The sequence below is a fragment of the Dipteris shenzhenensis genome, chromosome 21 (genome assembly GCF_047967505.1).
Source record: "Dipteris shenzhenensis isolate YYH24624 ecotype China chromosome 21, Dip_SZ_1.0, whole genome shotgun sequence".
NCBI classification, from domain to species: Eukaryota; Viridiplantae; Streptophyta; class Polypodiopsida; order Gleicheniales; family Dipteridaceae; genus Dipteris; species Dipteris shenzhenensis.
In genome coordinates, this window is record NC_141616.1 from 11,282,003 (window position 1) to 11,303,423 (window position 21,421).

Consider the following 21,421-nt stretch of genomic DNA (forward strand, 5'->3'; position numbering starts at 1 on the left):
CTAGAGGAGGGTTTTTTTACTTGGTGGAAACAATTCCGAGATGCACACAACGACAAGATCACAACACAAACCAACAAGTCTACTCACAATGAGCAATAGAAATGTTGGTGGTGATGTGACTATACACACTGGGAGAGCAGGCTTTTTTTTAGTTCGTGGAAACAATTCCAAGTACCCAAATATGACTCATCCAAAGTCGACGAATGAGAGAGAGAGAGAGAGAGAGAGAGAGAGAGAGAGAAGCATACTATAGAAATGGAGTGGAGAGAAAAGCGTACCATAGAGATGAGCGAGAAAGGGCATCGCAGTAGTCAATCAAAGTGTTTACAGACTAGAGATGCCCATGCTCGCACATGGTGGCATTGAACGCATCTAGCTGTGGGCTATATGTGGGCAAGAAATGTTTCCCATCTATGATTTGTGGGTGGTGCCTAGAGCGTGCTAGTCTGTAAACACCCTGGGCGGTTGCCCAAGAGTCTAAAACACCCTCAATTTTGCACAAAGGCTAATGTACAATAAAAACATTGAATGCCATCGCCACTACTACCTTGCTTATGGTGCACATTCACCAATAGGACATGGATAGGTGGTCTTAGGACATGGGTAGGTGGTCTGTTGACAACCAATTTCATAGAGGCCTAGGGACCACTCAATGGGCCCAAAATGTGTGGCCTTAAGAGTGACAACGATGAAGACAAGGATTGGGTGTTGAATCAAATAGGGCCTATAGATTAAAGAGACCCAAGATAGTTCGCTACTACGGATGAGACCGAGCTGGAGACTATGTTAGTGTAGGACGGCACACTATGTTTCATCCACTTTATAAATGGAAAATGGTGCAAGACATGTGCATGTGAGCACTAATACCTCAAGGGTAATACTTCCCATCCTACTATATGGTGGAAAAGATGGACATGTACACATGTGCATACTCACTAACAAGATTTTACCCCACATGGTAAAGTTGTCCAAGTAGATTTTGAGGTTATCTAAAAGCAGATTGTTGAGTGGGTCATTCATTAAGTGTTGATCATTGCGAAGAGAATTTTACAACCCCAATGGCATCAAGTAAAACCATGAATACTGCCTTAAATTCATCTTTTGGGGCCACTATGATTTGGTTCTATCTAACAAAACATATATCGGGTCAAAGATTTGTATAAGAGTCCGAAATTCCTTGTTTATTCAATTTTTGATAATCCATGCATAATCTCTGATTGCTATAATAGACTTTTTCTTTGGTACAACAACCACTAGGGAGCACATAGCTATGGGGAATAATAGTCTACCTTCCCACATGTTCTTGGTTCTAAATAGTAGACCCTTGCAACTTATGTGCTACCATCTACAAGATTACCAAAATAGCTCATCATTAGTAATTAGGGGAATTCTTTGCTCTACTTATGACAAACATACAAAATCTCCAATTGTCTCAAATATTGAGCTATAGGACAATTCAATGCCTTTCTCTTCTTAGAATATAGTTTCCAGTGGAACGTCTAGCTATAGTAGGTTGGCTAGAAGAACCATGAGCTCCCAAGGAGGAGAGAATACTAAACTCTTTGTCCCCCTCGATCCTGGGGTGCCAACTCCCTTTAGTAAGAAAACCTATCAAAATCTTGAGTGTGAGATGAATTTCACAATATCCCACATATAGATATTATTCAAATTAACATGGTTGTGTTCTACACTAAAAGAGCTTCAAATATGTCTTTAATTCTTGAAATTTTGGTAACACATGAAAAAGTTACATTAATTTTAAAGGAGATGGGTTTTCAAATTTTAGTGTATTCTTTATCCTCACATATTATGAAAAATATGTACAAATCTTAAAATCTTACATATTTTTCAAGGTATATACCTTATATTTATGGGAGAGGTGACATGAAATTTTTACATTTTTTCCTTTCTTATTTGAAAAATCCATACATATTATATATGGACCTTGTCCCCCCATACCTTGGGTTTTGGACAAGGGTAGTAACGTATTACATATTGAGTTGGTGCCCCAGGCCCTCGATATGGAATATATGGAATTCATTCAAGGTTTGGATTCCTTGTACATTGATGGTGATGGGTAAATGGTAGAGCATGCACTTAGAGATCACACTTTGATTGATTGCCATTCATATGGAAAAGGAAAGCCTAGCTTGACGGTGTTAGGCTAAGCTTCTCAAACGTTTCTAGATTGCTTCTAGTAGAGCAAGCCCTTGGGCATCATGCTTTTGGTTGATACTTAAGGATTAGAACTCTTGGCATGACAGTGAGGCTAAGCCTCTCATATGTTTTTTGATTCATGATATTCATGGTAGCTCAACATCTACATCCACATCTCTAAAGACTTGGGGATGTCCATTTGGGCCCATCATTTTTTGTGGCCATTAGTGTGATGGTAGGAAAAAGACGTGAATTAGAGATGCCGATCCTTTGCTTTAGCCCTCTACATAGACTCTAGACTATAGGGCAAATGTCAGGGGATAGTGCATCTTGACCTACAATCTAGTCATAGATGTTGATGACCTGAGCAAGGTTTTCCTTATTATATGGCCAAAACTCTGGGCATGGTTACTCTCGTGGAAATATTTTAGACCTCTATATGTCTATAGGCCAAGCCTTGGAGTCAACATGGACTTACACATCGCTTTACCTTTTGGTGTGAGTTTGAAGGAATACATGGATGTGTTTTCAATGAGTTTGAGGTCTTGAGGATTAATTTTGAGAATCGGTTGTGAGTTTTAAGGGACCCATGGATGAGTTTTTATTGAGTTTGAGGCCTGGAGGTCTAATTTCAAGAATTGGGCTCAGTGAATTACCTCCTTTTCTTCGCTCTAAATTTGAAAGAGAATGCAGGTTCAAGACATTATTTCTTTTTAGTTTGACCCTCTGTAGGGGTCAGTCAACTAATCTACATGCTAAGCCATACTAACCACTATCTTTGTTGGACCCCCAATCAGACATTTCAAGGATTCAACTAGCAGCCAAGTACAAATGGAAGAAAAGCAAGCTATAAATGGCCATTGGAATAGTGAAGGAGTAGCTTAGGCAAAGGCCAAGGTGAAGTGGGAGGCAACCCCTTTGCTCAATTCAACATTTTCTTAATGAAGTGAAATCCAAGGTATTTGCTACTACAAGAGGATGAGGGCAAGATAGTTGGGGCCACATTTGTCAAGATATTAAATGGCTATGCTACAAATGTCAGGACTATTTCAATGCCTAACTAATGGCACCTACCCTTCTGATGGGTTGGTGCAAATGATTGTAAATCTGGGTGGTACCTATCACACAGTGTCATAATGTCTTGTATATAAAGTCCTAGAGTCCATAGAGATAGAATTGCCTTATTGTCGCTCATGTGTGTAGAGTTTGGATGAACAGATTGTTGTTTCTTGATTTCTACATATGGCTAAGTAATACGAGATCTTAGCTTCCAATTTGTTGTGTAGATTACTCTTCTCATTGCTTTCATTTTGTATCCAAGTTAAGTGCCTCTCTTTGCCCCCTAATGTTTCATTCCACATTGCATGAAGAACATAATTTAGCCATCCAAAAATGTCTGTCTCCCTCATATACACAAAGAGATGTGAAGGTAGAGCATGATTGGGATGAGGCCAATGTGTAACACCATGATTTAGAAAGTAATACTTTGGTACATTTTATTGGGCAATCAAAGAGAAGCCAACCATGATTTAGAAAGTAATATTTTGGTGCATTTTATTGGGCAATGAAAGAGAAGCCAATGAGGGGAATACTATGAATTGACTCATAGTGAATGACTAAAACAATAGACACAAGGACATGATGCTATCAAAGGTATCAATAACAAAGAGATGAGTGGAAAGTTGAAATAAAATCTCAAGCAAGAGGGATCTGGATGGTGGTCGAAGGAGAGACCTAGCCTAAGTGAGTGAGCACGTTGAACAGTTCACCAAAGATGATACTGAATGAAGGGACGGACAACCAAGAGACTCAACCCCCACCTCAAGTAGATTTGGGCAACTTCTAACAAGAACCAGGAAGTAGATCCTCACAACCCCAAGGGTCTATGCAAGATTGGGTGTAGCCATTTTTTGTGAGTTTAGGGATATTGTATGTAGGCAACTTGCCTTACCCTCAACTTATGCATTTTTTTCAATGGAATTCAACAAACTAGACCTCCAAGCAATAGTGCACATCTCAAACTTGAATATGAGATAATGAGACCCCAAAAATATGGAATAAACATTTTGAATGAGATTGTTAAATCATTTCAAGTGCTATATTGCATGTGAAGCATGCATCCTAAATAGTATAGGGAGAGTATAGGATACAACAATTTATTCAAAAAAAACAAAATTTTGTTCTACACATACATGCAACCATGTAGTGATTCAAAAGTAACTACTTGAGCTTCTCCTCAATCAAAGGACACATCTATGAGAACATTTACTATGGTCTAAGGAGCCTCGAATTTGTGCTAAAATTATGCACACCTATTCAAGGTCATGCTCCATGACTTTTTCTTGATTGGTTGAAACTTGAAAAGGATTAAAGAAATAGAATCCACACTTTATGGGACTAGTGCATGGTAGTCTTAAATTATTGCACTTTGGCAATATTGCGTTCTTTATTCACCCTAGAATGGATGAATTAGAAAATATTCAATTTATGCATGTACGAGATCTTTAAATAAACACAACACTATCTATCATTTTTCATTGCTTCTTTTTCCATGCACTTCCTTGCCATAATTCCATAATCATGTCAAAGATCATTGCATTTCATAATCCATAGCATGCAAATATCGAGTACACTACATCCAAAGTTGCATGTCCCTGCATCTTGCCATAATGCAGTGTATTTGCTTCTAACAAATATTCATGTTTGACATTATCTTCCTCATCTATTCAAGTAAGTTGGACTCATCATATTCCTTTTTTTGCTCACTTCACAAGCTATTTGGTCCCTATTTTGGTGGTTTCCTGATGTTATGGCTTGTAAGTGAACCACAACAAGGCACAATATTTTTTAGGCTTGTAAGTGAATCAATATGCAACTTGTTATGGCTTGTAAGTGAATCAATATTTTAGAGGCTGCAAGATATGATAGCTAAAAAATATTGGTCGAGGCACAAGGATTAGATTGAGGGGAGAGGAAATAAATGGCACAATATTGAAATGGAAGTAGAAGACATGTTTGCAATATTTGTAGAGGGAAAACAAGGTGAAAAAAAGAGGCACCTTACAAAGTAGCAGTAGGTAGCGGTGGTAGATGCATATTTTTGAACATTGCCACCATTAGAGTGAAGAACACAAGCTTGATCTCACAATTGGTGGGACCATTTGAGGCATCAACATTAGGCTATTCCAATGGCTACCAGTCTTTTGAGTCTTCAAAGGCTTCAACTTGCATAGAAGAATTTGTAGAGTGACAACTCTACCGACAACTTGGGAGATGAAGGCTTGAGTGAATTTACTCTCTAATTTGAGAGATAGCTTATTCAAAGTAAAAGGGGTGCATAGCTTAAATCAACTAGGTGCAAAGATGGCAACATTAGCTATGTTAGTGTCCCCTAAAGGCTTATACAAACAGAAAGGTATGTATAGCTTAGATCAATAAGCTGGAAAGAGGGCGACATTAGCTATGTTGATGTCCCCTAAAATGAATGAAAAATGTCTTGGGTGCAAAACATTAAAGATGTTGTCATTAGAAGGACCAACATGACTCCAGCAATTGGCCGCAAAGTGTAAGTGATGCAGCTCCCATTGTGAGGAATTTATGGGAATCAAAAGAGTGCAAGCAAATGAATTCATTACTAAGGTACATTACTTTGGCACAACATGAGCGATTCTCCAAATACGGACATCTACAGAAAAGGGATGGGATGTCAAGAATTGTGGGATCATGCTAAGCCTAGTCTAATGCAAGAAGAGTGTACAAATCTTAGGGGGCTCAAAGTCACAGTAAACTCCATGAGAGAGAAAAGAAATCAAAGTGACAAACAAGTGGAATGCCTCAATATAAAGGCAAGATGATATGATCTATCTCATCCACATGTCACAATCTCATATGTCTATTATCTCCATTCAATCATTTTCTTTCATAAACTCTCATCCAATCACTATTTTCTTTCTTTAGACTGTGACATGAAGTTGGGGGTAATAAACTTCATGCACCTCTTCACTTCCTACTGCTTTCGAGCTGAGTGATAGAGATATTTATCACTAGGAAAGGGACATTAAAAAGAAACTCTTATACCAAGAGACCACACCATACTTTCCTCCCTTAGATGAGAATGAAGATGATAACATCCCAAGTGATGTTGTACTCAAGCATAGGGAGAAGGAAAGGATCAACAAAGGCCATAATCTCAGTAAGCCGATCTATGCCAAAGAGAAGAGAGATACATTGTTAAAATAAGATCTTGCAGCTCAACATGACATGAACTGATATATATCAAGGAGTTTGAAGGGGCTGATGGGGTTGGATGGATATGTTTCGAGGAAACATTGCACCTCCTTCACAGATACCTTTACAATTAGCTCAAAACACTCTGCAAAATATCATAAGACACAGAGACCCATAACTTTCAACAAAAACATGATATTAAATATTCAAAACATATCAAGATGCGCCTTGAAATGGGCTTCGCTTTGATATAAGTTTTGTAAGAAAAGAGAAGCACTCGGAAAGATATGGGCAGTTTACTAGATGGGGGTAAAAACTATCTAAAAAAGAAACATTCACACACACAGAGTCGTAGATTTTTGGTTTGACATCTAATACAATACCTAAAGACATACAATGATGCTCCTTGAAGAGAGCTTTGCACTGATATAAGTTTCGTCCAAATCGGACCACCGAGCGAAACATTATCAGTAAAATACTGAGAGGGGGTCAAACTGTCATGAAAAACACCTACTCCTTCTACTAGTGCCGACTTGGGAGAATACTACCTCCATGCTTAGACTTCATCAACGATCCAAGTCCCATAGAGGTTGCCTAGGAGGGAAGGAAGAGCTCCCTTTGTGCCTTGGGAAATAGATAAACCATGTATGCACAATGAGTGGCCGAATAGACAACACTTTTGAGCACTTTGGAAGAGAAAACAATGGAAAAAGGGAAGAGACACTCAAGAGAGAGAACCTGAAGTGACCTTCATTACCAATAGAGTGAGATTCCACTCTAATGCAACTCAGAATACTACAAACATAAGGGAGAAGAAGAGGTTTCATATGTACAACAGGGAGCGAAAACTCCAAGACTACTCATAGAGGGAGAATAAACTAGAGAGAGATGGACTTAAGAGTCTACATAAGAGAATATCTACAAGAGGGAGAGAAAGCTCATGGAAGAGGCTTGAGGAGACTAGAGCTACAACAACATGAGGCCTAATGGTGGAAGAGATGATGAACAAGGGAGAGGAGGGCTTCTTTTATAGACATTTACAATTGCTGCCTATAGATTCCTTCCCCCATCAATCACACAAGCCCGTATGTCACCATCCATGTCCTTTTTGGCTACCCTTGCCATGTGTCCCATCGAAATATGCTCAAGACTCTTAAAATATTAAGAAAGTCAAGAGTCTCCCCACATGGAGCCCATAGGGACCCTCTCTTTTCCATATGTCCACATCCTCCTTATTCCACATAGGAATTCTAGAAGGATTCCTCTTGACTCCACACTCCTCCACATGCCTTCCAAATGCTTGGCATGTTATCTCTCTCATATTATTGGAACACATGGACATGAGCCCACCTCTTTATATGGCTCACTCTTCCTATTTTCTAAAAACCCAATAACTCTCACCCCATATCAAGGTATTTATCATTCATACACATGGTATTTACAATGATCTATTCCACTCATCCTCTCAATCCCATACAATATCTTAAAAAATAGAAATAAGTGAGAGTCGCTAGGCTATCAGTTGATACTCAAACTCTTATCAAACATAGAGAAAAACAATACCAATAAAAAATATCAATTTTTGGCGTCACATCTTTCACCCCCAGCAGATCCTTTGTAGTGATAGAGAGGGTCTGCTGGCCCTCAAGGTGGTTGAGCATAGAAGAATTTAAGGTGATACTCATTGGTGCATCTGAGTCTCACCATGCCATCAACATTCTCAAGCTAATAGGTTCCATTGGTGAACTTCTTCTTGACTTGATATGGTCCCTCCCATCGGCCGATAAAGTTTTTGTCTGGTCGCTTGTCCAAATGGCTATCAAATCTCATGACCAAATCTCCTTCTGTAATATCTTTCTTCTTGTGTAATTTGGTGTCAAAATGGGCCTTGTGCCTTTTTTGAGAAGCTTCCAAGTTTTATAAGCTATAATCTGCATTCATCCAAGGCTTCTAGCTGTACCAAGCATTGAGCATAGGCATCCTCCTATCCTTTTCTTGCAATAGCCGTGCGAAGACTATGTATCTCCAATTCAATGGGCAAAATGGCTTCTATTCCATACACTAGTCGGAATGGTGTAAACCCAATAGCTAGCTTGTGTGTGGTTCTATAAGCCCATAAAACTTCTGCCAAGTGCCTATCCCAATGCATTTTCTTGGTGTCTACAAGCTTTCCCATTGAAGTGCACAACAATCCATTTGTTTTCTCAGCCAAGCCATTACATTGGGGATAGTATGGTGTGGACATGCTATGATTTATCTTTAGCTGGTGCACCACATCTTCAATTAGTTCATTTCTAAAAGAGGTTCCTCCATCAGTGAGAATTTCCAAAGGACATCCAAAGCGTGAACAAATTTGATCAAAGAGAAATTTTGCAACTATGCTTGCCTTGCTATTGACTATGCCCTTGGCCTCTACCCACCAAGTCACATAATCTATGGCCACCACTAAATAATGCTTGTCATGAGATGAGCGAGGGAGTGGTCCCACAAAGTCCAACCCCCACCTCTCAAATGGTCCATATGCTAGAATAGGCTTCAAGGGACCATGAATCATCAACTGTCGCCTTCCAAACTTTTGGCATACTTTATGACTTTGATACCATTCATATACATCCTTATGGAGGCATGGCCAAAAGTAACCTGTATTAAGAATTCTCCTAGTTGTGCTTGCTGAAGCAAAATTACCAGAGCTTTCATGACACATTTCTAGGATTCTCCTAGTCTCCATGGGATGGACCACCCAACGGAGCACCTTATCTTTTCCTAATTTATAAAGACTGTCATCAACAATAGTATAGGGACAAGCCTTCCTTACCAATCTCTGCTTCTGTTGTGGAGTTAATCCTTGAGGAAACATGCCTTCTTCCACATATTGATGAACATCTTGCAGTTCTGACCATCCAGTGTATACCAAAGAAACCACCCCCCGGTCTTGTACTACAATGGCTTGAGTAGCTAACTCATCTGCCCTTTCTATTTATATGAACAAACTTGCAAAAATCAAACTGACTACATAATGCCATAGCCTTTTGATTAAACTCCTTCAAATGAGAACTTCTTGTCTTGTAATGCCCTTGCATTTGCTTTATAATAAGATGAGAATCTCCTCTTACTTCTAATTCTTTAACTTGACTTTGAAGACAACCCTCCAAACCAAGAATCAATGCATTATACTCAGCTGCATTGTTAGTTGTGATACCTGGAAGCTCTTGTCCTGTAGCCCATACTTCTTAACCTTTAGAATTCATCAAGACCATTCCCCCGGCTCCTTGTTGGCATGAAGGACTAAAAGCCCCATCATGATATAAAACAAAAGCTGTTGGTAGTGTATCCCTTTCATCATTAATGTCCTCCTTATATTTCTTTCCTTCTCTTAGATCCTGCCGTCCTGTGAGCAACAAATCTACCATAGTGGACCTAGTGGTATTTTTAGTGCAAAAGAGAAAGAGGACTCTTGAAGCTCTAACAACCATTTTGCAAATCTCCCCCCAAGATTAGGCTTGCGAACTAGATATGCTAATATAGACTGAGAGGTAAGGAAGAAAAATGGTCGAGGTAATAAATAGGAGCGAAATTTTCTGACTAAAAACACCAAAGAGAGAGCTTGCTGCTCCATTTCTTCTTACCTTGTTTCGACCTCTGTAAGCTGTCAACTGGCATAATAGATGGGTTGCATTCTACCTGCCTCTCCGTTTTGTAGCAATACAGCACCACCTGAATGCAAAGATACACTTGGATTTACATAAAATTCTTGAGACCAATCAGGGGGCTTCAATATTGGGCCCTTACTCATGGCCTCCTTAAGTTGCTGAAAAGACTCCTTAACCTCATCATACACATCAAAGTCCACATGCACACAATCAACACTTAGTGGTCCCACCCAAACTAAGAGTTTTAACTACAAGTCTTTTACTTTATCAATAGCCACATCAGCTTCATCACTGTTAGACATGATTGAGCTCTCATCTTCACTGCTAGTTTCACCTCTCTCTTCCTCACTTGTTGAATCTGAAATCTCAACCCCTTCAGTATGCACAATCATAGTGTCAACCACAAACTGATTGCATTCAGCCATGTACTCCTTCCAAGCCTTGTCTTCAAGTGGTTGCATATCTGCTGCAACCTGACAAGCCAGCTAGCATATGCACATCATCACATGGAACTGGAGCATGACCACCATCTACTTCTACACATACAGACTCATCTTTAGCTTCCATTAATGGGCTCTCAACATTTCTACCACTTGTGGCAGCAACCCCTTCACTCGAGCTCTCCTCTGCCACCTCACACAGATCTAGTTGAGAACACCCTCCTCCATAGCAACTGATAAGCCTCCATTCATAATAAGTATAATGATTTCCAGCTCCCCTACATCATCAACACTATATGCATCCTGTTCCTTCAACAGTGAAGACAACTGACTCTCTTCCTCTGATGAGATGCTCTCTTCCTCTGTCTCTTCATCTGTGACTGTCTCCTTAGGTTCCTCTTCCAATTCCAACCTACAGCTCATATTACACTGCATGGGTACTGACATAATCTCTGGTATGGTCTCCATTCTAATCATGCTAATTGCCTTTCCCTTCCCCTTATCCTCCCATTTCACACCACTAATAGAGAGCTGATTCAGATCTTTCACCTCCATACTGTAGTCACTTGATCTATCATTTGTTCTCTGTTGCTCACGATAGACATCTCCCCCTGCCCTGGCTAGCTTGTCACAGTGAGGGCTGATATGTCCCTACTCCCCAGAATTACAGCATTGGACATTGCTCATGTATCCCCGCCCCCTACCTATTCCAACTGAACTTCCTTCTCCTCTAGCCATAGCTTCTCTCCTGTTATTCTGACCTCTGCCTCTTCCTGCAGTCTCCATCCAATTTAGGCTGAGTGTTTTCATCGGCTCCACAACTTCATGCAAATCCTTTTTTAGGGAATCATCCTGCACAGGAACAGACACTGGCTCTCTCTCTACATATGCCTTGATCATTTTGGGCTGTTGACTAGGGTTTTAGGCTCTTCATGCATGCCCAACTGCTTCAATCTCTTGACTTTCCAGTCCTTCTCTCTAGCCCATTTGACAGCATCCTCAAAACTATCAATATTCCTCAGCTCCACCTTCAAACGGAGTGAAGGCTTCAGGCCTGAAATGAAGCAGTCTCTCTTAATCATCTGAGGAGGCACCTTTAGCACAAGAGCTTCACACCAAAGACTCCATAGTCTCCCAAATTGAATCAGGGACTCATTAACCTCCTACTCCTCCTCCTGTCTCACTTTGCATAGCTCTTTCCAAACTTCATTAGGGCTCTTGGATTGTGCAAACTGTGCAAGAAAATTTTCTCTCACCATTGTATACTCTGGATTTTGTTGCTAAGGATGAGCAGTCCTGAAGGTAGCCACTTGAGTCTATAGCCATGCTTTTGCATCTCCCTGCAAGCAATAATTCATTATCTAAAACAAAATCTTAGGGGTTGCCCTATCTTTCATAAGTGCTGTAAATTCCATCCTTTCTAGAAATCTGGTTGCATTTTCATATGGCAACCCCCAAAACTCTGGAAATTCATGTGCCATCTCTCTCAGCTCTTCAATACTACAAATGACTGTATAGCTTCACACTTGTAAATTGAAGTGCACAGTCCTCCATGGAGGCACCAAAACATGGATGGACAAAAGCAGTGGAGCCTAGTCTACCTTCATAGCCACCCTCATCCACATTTAAAGCAAATGAACAACACCATCAGAAGGAAAAAACTTTCATTGAAAATTCTTGTCTCTACACACCTCTATATACAAATGATACTCTAGCCACATTTCCCCAAGAAACCAAACAACCTCAAAAAACCCAATGGATTATACAGCTCAAGACAAGCTCTCCTACTGACTGAGCTCAAGCTCAGGAACATACAAAAGAACCACAATTTAGAATGCATAGAAGATTGATGATTTTTAGATCTGTTCAACTGTCATTTGAAGTCCCCTCTTCATTGACCAGCAATCATCTAGACAACCATGTATTGTCACAAAACACATAACCCACAGTGATAGCTTCATATCATGCCTACTCAGAATAGACAATCACAGCAGCTTCAGAACTATCTTCTCATCAGGAAATAGGCTGCTCAAAACAAGACATCTCCATTCATGTAGAACTCGATCTTCCTTCATGTCAAGCCAGGAAATCCCACATCATGATTTCCTTTGATTTGCCCGCCATGTTCATTAAGCATGTCAATAAGTAATACTCTTCTCCTACGTGCATTTAGTGACCTTTTAAGAATGCTTGGTCCTTTGATAATCTCAAACTTTGGAGATCTTCTACAAATAGTACTCCTTTCAATAGTGCATGGGTTCTCAAGTGCATCAAACTGTTCACATCTCACTTGGATTGATGGCACTTATCTATCCTTCAAACAGTGATCATAACCTCGTGGCTTCGCCCATGCTCGCGGAGCACACATTTTCTTTGTCTCAAGAACTTTGGACTTGCATAGTAGAGACCTGCAGCCATTAGAGATGCCACAGCCAAGACCTAAAGCTCTCTCAAAAGAGATTCCCATAGCGACGCACCCAACCAAGTCCCTAAGCTCTCCACAGTCCAACTCAAACTCCCATTGACAGCAACAGCTGAGGAGATTTGCATGGAGGCAGTTCATGTAGCTACGGATAAACCTTGGATTATTGATAGTGGTGCATCGTGCCACATGACCAGTCGGAAGGATTGGTATACCTCTCTACATCCAGTAGGGAATGACATCCTAGCAGCAGTCGGCAATGATGCAAAATGTCCAGCAAAAGCAAAAGGTACGATTGCTCTCAAGTCAGATGGAGTTGTAAAACAGTTGTCCGATGTTCTTTATGTGCCAGATATCAAGAGAAACTTGTCCATTTCTGCGATCACGGATCAGGACCTCAAAGTTCACTTCGATAATAATGGCGCATAGATTTTGGATCTTCAAGGGAAGGTCATTGGTAAAGGTACATGGCGCAATAACATCTATGAACTCTTAACTTTCAGTGCTCGAGCTGAATGTGAAGAACATTAAGCTATGGCATGAGAGGTTTGGTCATGTAAACCTTAGTTCTTTAAAGAAGATGCATAAAAGTGGAATGATTGCAGACCTACTAGAAATTATAGATCTGCCCGATGTATGTGAAGCTTGCATGATGGGCAAGCAGCATTGGCAGCCCTTTCCTAAAGAGGCCAGCAAGGCAAAGGCTCCTCTAGAGCTCGTTTACATGGACCTCTGCAAAAAGATGGAGACAAAAGCTTTGGGTGGTTCCTACTACTTCATGACGCTAATCGATGACTACAGTAGAAGGATATGGATATACTTCCTGAAGATACTTCCTGTAATGGTCGAGAAAGAAACGGGGAGGAAGGTGAAGAAGTTGAGATCAGACAGAGTTGGTGAGTTCACATCAAGTGAATTCGAAAGTTACTACAAAAGTCACGGGATCAAGAGGCAGAAACCTCCGCCACATACATCACAGCAAAATGGAGTAGCAGAACGCAAGATGCACGTCATCTGTGAAATGGGCAAGAGTATGATGAAAGGGAAAGATTTGCCAAAGACTTTTTGGGCTAAAGCATGTAACACGGCAGTTTACATTCTGAATTGTAGCTACACGAAGGCTATGAATGGGATGACTCCACTGTAGGCCTTTTCTAGTAGGAAACATTCAGCTGCACATTTCAGAGTTTTTGGATGTGACTGTTTTGTGCATGCCCCTGATGCTAATAGGACCAAGTGGGAACCGAAGAGCCAGAAGTGTATTTTCTTGGGCTACAGTGAAGAGGCGAAGGGTTACCGTCTCTATAACCCTGTTACCAAGAAGGTAAAAACAGAGAGTGTGGGATTTGTGAGCAAGTTGGTGGCTGTGGTGGCGAGGAGTGATCTTGCTGGGTGTGAGTCGAATTCTTTTGCTGGAGTTTCTTGATCGGGGTCAGCTTTTGCTTTGGAAACTCCTGGACTGTGGAGAGCTTAGGGACTTGGCTAGGTGCATCACTCCTATGCAAGCTTGGAGTCCATGAGTGGTTTGTGCTCTGTGAGAAGAGAGTAGTTGCAGTGCTTTGATCCCTTGAAGGTGATGCGCGGTGGGTGTCCTACTTACAAGTTTAGTGATTGTTATAGTTGTAAGGAGTTTGGGATAGGCATGTCTTTTGTACTGCTAGAGTCCTTCAGGGAAGGAGGTACGTGAGCTTGCATGAAGGCATCTCATGCTCACAAAGATCACGGAGCTCACACCTCTTTCAATGTCCTCCAGCCTGTGTAGTAGCGATGCCCCCATCATCCAAAAGCCCCCAGCCTCAGAGCAACTGCCCATCCTTCAAACAACATCCCTGACTTGCTCCCGCAAACAAATTCTAAAGCTCTCGCCAGAATAGCCCTTCTGCCCCCGTAGAGATGCAACCACCTAGATCAACAAGCTTCCGTGAGGCAATGACCAACCCTTCCAGCCCGTCTCTTACATCGCCACAGATGCCATCTCCACATACCTCCCAGCTTTCATCCAGAGTTCCCCTTCTTTCTCACATAGCCACATTTGCATGCATGGCTTGCCTTCTCTCAAAAATAGCCACGTCATTTTGATTTTCCACCTCATGCTTTCCTTTTTACCACTCCCAAGTTTTCAAACAAAACTTAGACGAAGGCCATTAATGCACACATTCCCAACCTTAAGCTCACCTTTTCTCTTGCACATACACTTCCATCAAAGCCTTTAAAGCTTGATTTTGCCACATATAACCACACATCCTTGACACCCACACTAAGTACATGAGTGCTCCCATGACTTCACCACAATACGGAACTCCACTCGACACTATGAACACTTGGTAAAGGACTACTATGACAGACATATGTCATCCACGATCAACACTATCACACTGGATACCATGATGTACTTGAAAGCTACTTACACAAGATCTGATTGAACGCCATCAAGCACACACACAAGTTGAACATCACACATGTACATATGTACAAGATGAGTTTGGGGTTTTCAAAAATCTTCACACACCCCTAGGGTATCACTTGATACTCAAACTCTTATCAAACATAGAGAAAAACAATACCAATGCCAAATAAAAAATATCAATTTTTGGCATCACAATACCACTCTTTTGCCACTCACTATCGCTATAGAGCTCCATGGCACCATAATTCCCAACCCCCCTGGTGCCAACATGGCTACTAAAGGTGGTCATATGTGAGATTACAAATTTCATCTTCACTCTTCCTTTCTCTCCCAAAGTGTTCAAGCAACTTTGGCCTTATTTGCTACTTTGGCTCTTCACCTTGAGTGCATCATATGTCCTTAGAGGGTGGAATATAAAACACTTTTGGTAGAGAAAAAGGGATAAAACATACAACAACATCTTTCTTCTTTCCATATGTGCTTCTTGGTACTTTCTAGCATGTAGAAAATTGGGAATACTAATATGTTGGAATGCCACATGTCCTACGGTCTAACCTTGTGAAGCTTTTATCTAAGGTCGATGGCATCGTGGTGACAGAGGACAAAATGAAATTAACAAAGAAGAAAAAATCAGTGGAGCTCATGTCTTTCTTGTTGAGTGCTTGTTGAAGTTAGGATGTTACTGATTTTGTATGTATGTTGGATGCCATTGGTCCTTTGCTGCTTATGCACTATTTAGGGCTTCACTTGGTTGTAAGTGGTCATTGTGTTTGCTTTAGCATAGAAGCATTAGTTCTTATTGCTTTTTTTTTTCTTTTTGCAAAGAAAGGAACCTTCTATTAATGCTTGAAAGACTTCATACAAAACAACAGCCCCGAAGGTGCTGAGTATGGAAAAAATGGGAAAAGGCTGAAAGAAAAGGCCATCATATTCTAGAGCAACCCAACTCACTGCTTAGGGGATCTCTCGTACTAGGGCTAGTAGCCAGGTAGGGGGACTGTACAACCAGCGAATCCCTCGTCGTGGAGTGAAGATGTAGAAAACTCTTGCAGGCCAAGCCTTGCAGAATCAAGTATGCCTCTTGATAGTCACCCTAGAGCCTAGAGTCCCACGCTCCTAGGTGGAGCATAGTGTGTAGATGATATCCTGCCAGATGGCGACCAGGGTAGTTGAGGCTGGAACCGGGTGCTCGCCCATCACAAGACTACAACGAGCCACCCAAATGTTCCATGCATTGATACTGGTGGCTAGCACCTCCCAAACATTGTCGTCCAAAGGAGAAGAAGGAGCTAGGCTGTAAGGAGGGACTGCCTCATGGAGCACTATCCTCTAAATTCTCTGACCTTGTATCTCGTAGGCTGGGGAGATCTCATCAATCTGGAGTGTGCATCCTCCCTCCGTCTCACTAGGCCACCATCCCCAAGGTGAAGTCCCTCTGAAGACTCTGCATACGGGTCATGATCTTGAGGGCTCCCATCCATATCCTCACTGCACTGTGACAACTCCAAAGGTAGTGCGGGATAGTCTCCAGGAGACCAGTGGAGCAACAATGCCACTGCCCCTCCACTCGCATCTGCTCCAACCATAGTCCGATGAGCAAGCCTCCGTGGGCAACCAACTAGAAGAAGTAGGATATTTTCCTCAGCCGCAAACTGGACCATAATTACATCCAAAACCTGGTACAAACATCCCAGGGCACTCTCTGGGTCACCCAATGCCTCTCCTTTGAGGGGGTCCACCTCAAAGTGTCCATCTAAGGCCTCTTGTCAATCCATGTGGTGTAGGAAAATAAGGGCACCTCATCCACCTACTCGTCTAGGCCACCCCTGGAAGGCCAGAACCACTCTCTTGGATCCCACTGGGACCTCCCACAAGGGTCTACCCTCCCACAGCCAAAGGCACCATCTGGGGGCATCCTACTCTAAGATATTGGGAGGGTCAATGTGCCACTCCTTCCCCAAACGTCCTACCACTTTGATCATCTGCCATAGAATCCCATCAAGACTCCCATCCATCTCAAGGTCTCTCTCAATGAGTAGCTGAAGTAGGCCTCCAGGTCCTACATGGAAGAAGTCGGCGTGTGTGCTGCCTCGCTGCATCATCATTCTCAAGGGGACACCAGTTTGAGAAAACCGCTCCAACCATCTATTGTCCCTCCATACTCGAAGTCCCTCCCACCAAGACTCAGCAATGGCTAGGTCAATCTCTCTCATTTGTTGCCCTGCCCCTCACAGATGCACTACGGCATCAAGCCTCGCCTCTGCCTCCATGGGTAATCTACTCCATTTCCTAAAAGACTCGGCCTACGGACCACTATCCCACTATGCCCAACCAATGTGAGTCTGTTGTCCGAGCATATGCTCCTCCTAATCTCTGATCTCTGGGTGCCACATAAGGGTCTGACGCTCAAACTCCTCTTTGCATCTGGGTAGCCACAAATGAGACCCCCTGCTGTGGTCTCTGCCAAATTCTGTGGAGGCTCCTCATCAAGGGGGAACACTTTCTCATAAGGGAGGCCTCTAGGAAGATCCATCTGTGTCAAAGCTGCCATTGCCCCCCAATGTGTGGGGTGTTCCTTAGAAGCCCCCACTATAAGAAGAACTTCTAAGGCTCTACACCTGGGGTGAGGCCATGAACAACCAACTTGCTCAATAGGGCTTTGCTCTGCATCTCTGGATCAATGATACCCAAGCCTCCCAGTTCTTGGATGTGCCTGTGATAACTGGAGACTTAAGTCGGAAACCTCTCATGCAGCTAGTGGCAAAATGTCCTAAGGGAACGTCCACGTGGCCAACTAATGATCCAACAAACTTATGTGAGAGTGATTGAAGTTTGAAAATGGCTATGGCGATGGCTGCAGCTCTCTCTCTTTGTGGCCTCGTGCCTCCACCCATTCTTTCTCCCTCGCATTTCTTCTTTTTCACCCGTCCTTTTATTGCTCGCCCCTCGCTTCATCTCCGTCTCCCACCCTCCTCTCCCCGCGCCTTCTCTTCTGGGGTCCTAGCCGTCTCCGATGCTCCGGTACGATTTCCCTCCCTTGACAATGCTTTCCGAGTCACTTTGCGATTTTGGGCTGCCCAAGTACTTTGGCTCTAAGGATGAACGTAACTTTTGACTTCAATAAACTCCGTCTCTTCGTATTTCGACTAGAATCGAAGCACGTACTTTTTTTCAGTCCTAGCTTGTGGACAATCCTTCAACCGTTATACCTTGTTTGTCCAATTGGGAATTGGATGAACCGTGTTCTGAAAGTAAGCGAGTGTACCTGGAATCGAAAATTTAGGCAAAGACTTCATGCATGCTGAGTTGTTCTTGGAACCATAGAAGTGTGTCGTATTGTATAGAATCATGTTGAGACAAGAGGCTTAACCCTTATAAGAGACCATAGACAACCAGGTTGAATCAGGTAAGGTTGCAAGTATTTATTTCAATGGATTCTGTTTTTCCCGATTGTGCAGGATTTTTTGCACTTTGGACAAAAGGCCATTCTCTGCAATATATTTTGCACGCAGCCTTAGTGTTTTAGTAAATTGTGATTCGCGTCTGACAGAATGCAGTTTTAATTATGGAGTGATACATTGATGGAGCCCTAGTTGTCAATTTAAACAGTGTCTTGCAGGCTCTTTGGAGGTAGTTTCCAATCAAGAGTTGGTCCTGTAGGAGACACTAATGTGGGCCAAGTTTGCAGTACTTTTGGCCTTGAGACGTAGCCTTTAAGTTGCTCCTGAAGGGACGGGTAGAGAATTTCTGCCAATGTAGTCCACTCTTCTTCAAGCAGTGTACTCCAAGAGAAACCTTAGGGAAGGCTGAGTGCCTTTATTTGATGTCCTTGTGAAAGAGTGAAACTGCTGGGCTGGAATAATTTGTCACATGCCTTTGGATTCGGATAACATGGATATATACTAATGTCCAAGAAGTCTTAGGCCTTCCACAAATTCAGGGAATGGAGAGCGAATGTGAGACTGAGAAGAAGCTGAAGACCCTTCGTATGGAGTGAGGGATGGAATTGAAAAGGTATTGTAGGTAGACCGAGATAAGGGACTGCGAGGACATCCCAAAAAAATGGGGTGGCAGAACGAAATAAGCTGGTGATTGTTGGGATCTGGGGCTGAGCATGCTGAGAGGGAAAAATCTTCAATGTTGGTTTTGGGCAGAGGTAGTCATTGCAACTATTCATGTTGTGCACCGAATGCAATGAAGGCAGTTGGAGCGAAGGCGTATTTCTCAAAGAAGCCCATCATCAAGCATTTTTGGGTATTCAGTTTTCATGCTTGGGGCCATGTCCAAGTGATACAAGGACCAAGCTGGTTTGAAGGAGCCGGAATTGCATGTTCATAGCCTAGGTGAAGCGGAATTGCATGTTCATAGCCTAGGTGAAGAATCCAAGGCGTACAGGTTGTACAAATCAAGTGACATGGACGTTGGTGATCAGCTGGGATTTGGGACCTTAAAAAGACCGGCTCCTTGGATAGCTGGAGTATCCCTGAGATCACACCCCATTGCAAAACCAAATCTAGCTCTAGGATTAGACCCACTTCGAGGATCATGTGACGTAGAGGCAGATTTAGAACAGGGCCTGGGAAGAAGTACTGGCAAAGGAGAAGCGTAGACCGATTTGGTGTGTGAGGACACTGGAAGACTTCGGGAATGTTGACATCTTGGAGACTAGTTTGGACAAGGTAGGGAGTGACAAGGTATGGAGTTTGAGGTGACTTAAGAACAACCTATAGTGAAAATCACGGTCTGATGATTTAGGCCAAATTGATCAAAGAGACAGGGTTCTGGTCAAGTACAAGTCTAACGACATGCTTGAGAAGTAGAAGGGGCTGCTGGTGGCCAAGAGGTTTGCATAGAGGGAAGATCTTGATTACGACAAGACATTTGCTTCCATAGCTCGAAAGGAGATGATCTAGATGGTGATCACATTGGCAGCCCATTTGCAGGGGTCTATCTTCTAGATGGACGTGAGTTGTCACTTTTGTGAATAGGAATCTCAAGAAAGGAGATCTACGTGGAGCATCCACATGGATTCCAGATCTAGGGTGACATAATGTGAAAGGCATTGTATGGGTTGAAACATGCCCCATTAGAGCAGATTGACTATTACCTCCGAAGAATCGGTTTGATCCAAAGTGTATCCGTATTTCCATTCAGAGGGTGACAGGAGATGGATGGTGATTCTATAGATTGATGATCTGATCATAAGGGGGGTGGCGAAAAGAAGATTGAAGACGTGAGGACCCTATTGAAGATAGAGTTTGATATGAATGACCTTGGTTTGCTGCATTACTTTTTCAGCATCAAATTCTAGCAGTAGGGGAACACATTTATCTCACAGGAGAAATAGTCCCTGGAGATATTGAAGGGATTCTAGAGGTGAATTGCAAGGTAGTAGTTACTCAATGGGCAAAAACGACCACCAAAAATTTAACTCAGCTCATAGTCTCCACTCACTATCATCAACTAGCAAGGAGTCTATTGTATATGTCACATATCTGACCCGACATGGCCTTCTTAACAGACTACTCCATTAGTTTGCATCTACATCAAGGGATACACACTGAAAGGCTTGCCTTTGTGTATTCAAAGGGTACCATCAAATATGGAATCACCTACCGGGGTGGGATCAACATCCAATGGTATTGTGATTCGGATTGGGCCGTAGTCATGGACATGCAACAATCCATGTTCAGATACTGCTTGATGCTAGGTATTGGGGCCATCTCATGGATTAGTAAGAACAACGTAGTAGCTGTGTCTTCGATTGAAGTAGAGGATTGATCAGCATGTATGGCATCATGTGTGTCTTTATAGCTCAGATCAAAAGCTGTGGAGACATATGACGGTAACCAGAGTATCATAGCAAATGCAAAGAACGCAGTGTCCCTCGTTAGGGAAAAACACATCAGTGTCCATTACCACATCATCAGGGGGACGGATTGGTAGAGTTGGTCTACTCGTTGATAGAGGAAAATGCCATCTACATCTTCACCAAGGCTCTCTCTAGAGAACAAATAGAGCATCTCATGCGGTGCTTGGGCATAAGTGTTGATCTTCAACCTCCACATCTCAGGGTTGATGATTCTTGGGTACTAGAGGAGGGTTCGTTGGGACTTGA

The 21,421-nt window shown here is 42.3% G+C and overlaps 1 protein-coding gene across 1 annotated transcript in view; it reads left to right on the plus strand.

The window, feature by feature from the left end:
* Positions 1 to 18,130: 18,130 nt before the first annotated feature.
* LOC147888488 (putative methyltransferase At2g41040, chloroplastic) overlaps positions 18,131 to 21,421 on the plus strand; it is an 81,569-nt gene continuing 78,278 nt past the window's right edge. Inside the window, exon 1 of the mRNA XM_087392739.1 lies at positions 18,131 to 18,324. Coding sequence (XP_087248865.1) covers positions 18,142 to 18,324 — 183 coding nt within the window. The 5' untranslated portion in view covers positions 18,131 to 18,141. The remainder of the gene's footprint in view (positions 18,325 to 21,421) is intronic.